The sequence below is a fragment of the Xenopus laevis genome, chromosome 4S (assembly GCF_017654675.1).
Source record: "Xenopus laevis strain J_2021 chromosome 4S, Xenopus_laevis_v10.1, whole genome shotgun sequence".
Classification (NCBI taxonomy): domain Eukaryota; kingdom Metazoa; phylum Chordata; class Amphibia; order Anura; family Pipidae; genus Xenopus; species Xenopus laevis.
Window position 1 is genome coordinate 125196270 of NC_054378.1, and position 6876 is coordinate 125203145.

General features: G+C 38.7%; 1 protein-coding gene across 26 annotated transcripts in view; it reads left to right on the plus strand.

The window, feature by feature from the left end:
- Positions 1 to 6170, plus strand: part of LOC108715931 (calcium-dependent secretion activator 1-like) — a 255593-nt gene extending 249423 nt beyond the window's left edge. For all 26 annotated transcript variants that reach the window (XM_041561820.1, XM_041561808.1, XM_041561800.1 and 23 more), the window contains one exon: positions 4993 to 6170. In XM_041561820.1, coding sequence (XP_041417754.1) covers positions 4993 to 5172 — 180 coding nt within the window. In that variant the 3' untranslated portion in view covers positions 5173 to 6170. The remainder of the gene's footprint in view (positions 1 to 4992) is intronic.
- Positions 6171 to 6876: the final 706 nt, after the last annotated feature.

The window sequence follows — 6876 nt, forward strand, 5'->3', positions numbered from 1 at the left end:
TTCGCGAAACGCCAGTGAAAATTTGCGGCAAAAATTCGCCGGCATCAAAAACGGGCGCCGGCGCCGTTTCGCAAATTTTTCACCGTTTCGCGAATTACACAAATTTTTCGGCGAAGCAAAACAGCGCAAATTCGCCCATCGCTAATTCTAATAAATTTTAATAAAACTGCTCACCCTCTAGATATTTTGAGGGCCCAGTAATATCTAGTTACGTCACTGACAGAATTCCATGATATTTGTGCACTGCTATAGACACAAGGATTCTGTTTTCCATCTGCTCTCCAAGATAGACCACTGCTACGTGTGACTCCTTTTCTTAGCAGGGCTTCTCGCAGAGGATCTCCAACCTCAACTACTACTCTCACACACATTTTTAAGAAAAAAGTGAGTAGTAGATTTATTGTAGAACGAAGTACAGGTATAGGATCAGTTATCCAGAACACTTAGGACCTGGTGTTTTCCGGGTTAATAGACCATTATTTTGATCCTCATACTGTACCTTAAGTCTACTAGAAAATCATGTAAACATTAAATAAACCCAATAGGCTGGTTTTGCTTCCAATAAGGATTAATTATATCTTAGTTGGGATTGAGTACAAGTTACTGTTTTATTATTACAGAGAAAAGGGAAATCATTTTTAGAATTTTGGATTCTTTTATTATAATGGAGTCTATGGGAGACAGCCTTTTTGGATACTGAGTTTCTGGATAATGGATGCATGAAAAAGGGCATATGACTTAATACACCAAATTTTCACAAATATTCATATTCAAAATATGTATAACGTCGCATCGCTGAATTCCACATTGGTATAACTCATACCAGAGTTGTCTGCCCTCAGTCTCCTGGGATATCACAGTGTTGGATCAAAGGGATTTCACAAGCTACTCTGGCTCATAACTGCTATAGTCCCTACAGTCTGGTGGGTGTCATCTTGGAATTACCCCACCCTACAATCTCCTGGTGGAGCAAAAAACTGCCTGGTTTAGCTCCCACTATATATCGAACCATACTGGAATGTGTAATAGAAGACACTACCCTGCTGTTATGTACAGGTCCTTATTCACAGGGTTCCATATCCCACCTTATACTATAGTCGTCAGGGTCCTGAATTTTCCCTTTTATGAGAACTTGTTCCTCAGGCCCTCCAGCACCCTATCATTTAAGTGGAGTTCAAAGAGAAAACTAAGGGATCCATCCCCTCTTATAGACCTTATATGGAATTTCCCATAATGCCATTTTGTCAATGGGAACTTAAACCTCCCACAGGCAATAGCCTACACTTACATAGTTGGGGATGGTTAAATCCTGCATTCACTACATTGATGTTGCTAAAATAAAACATAATGCAAATAGAGCATTTTGAACAATGCGGTGATTGTACCCCTCCCCCTTCAATATGGAAGCATTCAACAACTCAATGTTCTCAGACAGAGACAGTTGGATAAGTATTTCTTAAATTCTGTGATCCAAGATATCTGTAGCCTTTATGCAACATAAACATATGCAAAATGTAGTCTAAAATATCTCAATCACAAATCTTGACTGAACTGGAATTAGTGGTGTCTGCACTTGGCAACTTTGTGATCCATTGACTCACAGACTTCATTAGTCAATAAATATAATGTGACCACCCACACGTATTGGAAAATCTCACATGGCCCTTCAATGTGGCCCTTTTTAAACACATGTTCTCATCTAAGCGTTTAAATACAAATGGAAGGTGATTTGCTCTTCAACATTCCACCAGAGAACTAGAGGCTTCCCCATTTAGAAAATGAGACCTTCGTTGTAAATTCTATTCCACAATAAGAATTTCTTGGTGTAGAAATGGGGCTGTCTTTGAAGTGTTATTACCATCAAATCATCACCTCTTTAAACAAGCTACTAATAAGTTATGCCTCCAGGGATAATGTGTTGTAGTAATGCCACATACAAAGCTGTCATAGTATTATTTTTTACACTGTAATTGGTGTGAAGGGAAGGTTTTGAAACATATCCCTCAGCATCAATGTATCAAGTTAGTTTTCACTTATTCCCCCCCCCCTTTCATTAGATTTTAATTGAAACTTAAGGAACCTTAGAGAAAAGGAAAATCTGTTTTCTCTGTGAACTATAAACACCTATACATTAAATTACACTCATAGAGACATTCTCTGGTGTCTGCATAAAGGTCCTTAGGAACAGATATGGCATATAATATAATGTAATATTGTTCTAGGTCCTCTAATACTCTAAATATTTCCATTTGAAGTTGTGTTTAGAACTGGGGGTAATACTGCCATTTCTATATTATTTTTGAACAGGCAGCTTAAATGTCACCCTAAGAAATAATTCCATAATTTTCAAAAGAGCAATTCGATTTCTTTTAAATTTCATTTTGAAATCTGACATGGGGATAGACATATTGGCAGTTTCCAAGGTGCCCCAATCACGTGACTTGTGCTCTGTCAAACTTCATTCACTCTTTACTGCTCCACTGTAAGTTGTATTGATATCACCACTCCCTTCCTCCCCCAGCAGCCCATCAGCAGAACAATGGGAATGTAACCAGAGAACAGCTCCATGGTAGATCTAAGAACAGCACTCAATAGTAAAATCCAGGTTCCACCATGCCACATTCAGTTACATTGAGTAGGAGAAACAACAGCCTGCCAGAAAGCAGTTCCATAGTGCAGCACTTGCTCTTTGAAAGCACATGACCAGGCAAAATGACCTGAGATACACCTACACACCAATATTACAACTAAAAAATACACTTGTTGGGTTAGGAATTAGATTTTATATTGCAGAGTGTATTATTTGCAGTGTAAACAGTGTAATTATGCAGTAGTATATTGCAGTATTATTAAAAAAGCACGATTTAATTGAATCGGGAACAAACTATATAAAATTGAGTGAAAATTCAAATTGTACATTTTTTTTCAGATTTTTTTCCCGAATTGCTCAATTTTTCAGGCTTTTTCCCAAAAAGTCTGAATTAGTTTAGCCCAAAATAGTGGCATTTTGGGTTAAATCAAGCGCAGACCACAGAAATTTCCAAATAGGAAAGGGAACTCTCCCACTGACTTATAAACAACCTCAGCAGGTCTGAGATGCCGGATATTTGGATTCTGATTTTTTTCCATCCTCTGAGTATAATAAATCTTGAAAAATTTCAACGTTTTTTTCCCACTAAAAATTCAGAATTTTTACAAAAAAAACTCAAATTGTTCGAGCTGTTGGCATTAGGACTTTGAAAAATAACCCCCGCAGTGTGTAGAGATGTGTTTCCTCTTATTAAGCTTCAATCATCACCTATAGGAAGATGATCATAAAATACCAATGAAAACTGTAAATGTTTTTGAAGACATTCCTGCTCAATATTTTTAAAAAATGAGACCTCCTGAGTAGTGATGGGCGAATTTATTCGGCAGGCGCGAATTCGGGGCGGCTCTTTGAATAAATTCACGAAACGGCCGCAAAAATTCGCCGCTTCAAAAAAAAAATGAAACACTACTCCTGAACAAGATAATTTTTAGTTGTGCTCATATCATGTCCATATTATACCGTTTCTTTGCTCCATATTACTTTCCATACATGTACACTACCTATAATACCCTTCTGAAGTTTAAATTGATCATGTTAAAATGGGTTGATCTGGTTTCGTACCTCATTTAAGAGTATGGTGCTTGGAACACAGATCCATTTTCTGATGCATTTAAGTTCCCATTTCCATTGTACCACATAACTAAACTGCTTAATATATTTCATTTATATCATTTATAATTCGTTATATATACCCTCTCATCAGATGTTCTCTGGAATACTGATACAATTCTTTTTACACTATCCAACATGGTATATGGAAATTTAGTTGTAAAATGTGGTAAAACAAAACAATGTTGTGTAAAGGATACACTAAGCCCACTGTAAGTTCACATGAAAAGGAATTACAGTATCTACTGTACATTATTCCAACTTCCTTTTACTTTTGTTATACCACACTAGGCTTCAAGGAATAGTTGCTGGTACATATGTAATACTAACCATTTAATAAACAGTATCCAGGTATGATGTTGGGTATAAGATCATGATGAGTATAAGATGAACCTATCCAGGAATGTTTATTTGAACTAAAATAGCCATACCCTATAAGATCCACTCATTTGTCAGGTCCCCAAACTAGTTTATATGCCCATCAAAGTCAGGCAATATCAGCTTACTATTGGAATCGCCGCCAATGGGACAATGACCTCCTCAACTAGCAGATGCAGTTCTTGATCAGGTGGGAAAATCAAACTGCTGAATCGAGGTCTCAACGATTTTTGGCCACATATTGTTAGGGGGCCTGTCGGAGAGCCCCATACACTGCTCTAAAGGACCCAACCCTGCTTAAATCTGCCCATGTGTGGTACCTTAACATTTCTGGACAATACCATCTGATAGCATGAAGCTAGTTTACATATCTTCTGAGAAATTCTTTAAGATATTTAAAGTGCCCATACACAGGTCAATGAAAGCTGCCAACAGGCTGGTCCATCTATAGGGCCCTCCAAGGGGCCTCCTTGACAGATACCTGGCCAAAAATTGACCAGATGTTGATAAGGCTTGTTTGTTTTTCCTGTCGGATCAAGAACCACCTCAATCTGATTGCCTGCATAGTGACAATTGTGGTCGTATATTTCCCACCTCAAGGTGAACATATCAGTGAATGGTCCACTCTTTCAGTGACCTTTCAAAACAAGCAGATCTTCACTTGTATGGCCACATTTAATGTCCTATCTGTAGGTCTAAGTATCAAGGAAAGCAAGAGGTAAAACCACTGAAAGATGACCCCACAGTATCTTGATTTACTGACCTTTGACTCCAGGCTGACTTGCCTCTTCTGTAGACACTTTCCTTTAGAGCTCAGCAGAGCCTTCTTTTATCCTCTTCCCAGAATTCCTTTGTGCTGATTTAAAGTGTTTTGATATGATGCCAATTAATCTTGTTTCTTCTCCTCGGTTCAGAAAACCTACCGTGACTTTCGATTGCAAGGTGTGTTGGACTCCACTTTAAACACCAAGACCTACGACACAATTAGAAACCGACTTACCGTAGAAGAAGCCACAGCGTCTGTCAGTGAGGGAGGAGGCCTTCAAGGAATCACAATGAAGGACAGCGATGAAGAGGACGAAGATGATGATTAAGTATTTTGGTTTAGAGTCTCACTTGGATGTAGCCTGGTACCCATTGCATGTCTGTTCTTCATTAGTCACATTAGAAAATGTTCTGGCAGCTCTAAACACCCATAACAGTTTTCTCAATATGATTTCCATCCTAGCTGTGTGTTACTCAAACAAGCACCTACATCTGGTCCATGGGTTTCCTGTCTTCAAATCTGTATGTTCATATGCAATATCCAGCACCCTTGTTTAATACTGTTAATTGAAATATATAGGAACTATGCTAGGTTTGCCCCAGTCATCAGCAGAAATTACCCAATGCTTCATTACTGTAATGTACATACGTCGATGATTAATTGTTGTGAAAATGAGTGACTAGTTCTCTTTCATTTCTTTGGCGTGGATTTAAAACTGCTCAAATGAATGAAAAACAAAGAAAACAAACAAAGGTGTTCTTAGAGTAAGGCTACACCCAAAAAGGGGCAGTCGATGTGATTAGTTTGAAGCCGAGATTCAACCCACCCGGAAACCTTGTTTGTCAATCATAGACTTTTACTTGAACATTCTGCCGGTTACATTGAGGTCACATGCTCAACGCGTTAGTATTCGGATTCTGCCACCTTGTTTCTAATCGAGCAAGTCGCAAAAACCATTTTATGTTGGAGTCTTCTCTTTCAATGTTACATTTTATTTAGGTTTTAATAAAAAGTGTATGTAAAAATTAAATTTAATAACAAAATCTTAGACTATAAACTGTGTTTATAAGAATATATAATACTTATTTCCGTAGATTGTAACCTCGATTTACATTAATTTGTGTTTCACAATTGTTTTTATATCTGCCATGTACATTGCATTTTAACCAGTAAAACTGCATGGCACCCGGGGTCCCTCAAGAAGCTTTTTTTTTTTCCTTTGGTGTAAAATAGTGGATCCATGTTGCTTTTGCCTTACTAAAGCCTACAGTTGTAAAAGTGTGAGGACTGTGGCTTCTCAATAAATAACTATTCAGATGTCCAAGAGTCAGATGTCTTTGAGTATTTGTTTCTTCTCTGTCCTGCTGGAAAGTCAATTGACTCCCAACACGTAGGGTGCCGGAAACCCTGGACACACCTGGTGCCTCATATACCCAAAGCAGACGGATAGAATGTGAACTAGGGGTGATGGGCAAATAAATCCACCAGTCACGACTACGCAGTGAATTTCAAGCCATTTCGCCGCTGGCGAATAAATTTGTGAAACTGCTACAAAAATTCGCCAGTGTCAAAACGCAAGTCGGACGAGAGTCGGAAATGTCATGCGCATCAAAGCAGTCGCATGTCAACATTATTCAGATGGGAAATTCCAAAAACACCCGCACACCCTCGTCCTTCGATAGTGACTCCCTGGTGCACAGCAAAGGAAGGAGACGGCCACCTTCCAATAACAGCAGTACAAAAATTTCACCGGCACACAGGATAATGCAAGCAGGCTCGGCCTTGCTATGTGATTTATTGCAGCATGCAACGTTTCGGGGGTTACCCCCTTTGTCAAGCATCTTGACAAAGGGGGTAACCCCGAAACGTTGCATGCTGCAATAAATCACATAGCAAGGCCGAGCCTGCTTGCATTATCCTGTGTGCCGGTGAAATTTTTGTACAACATTATTCAGATGCCCATTGACTAATGCTGCCGTCAAAATTTACACAATCGTCAGAATTGACGCAGGCATCAAAATTCGTGTTACGT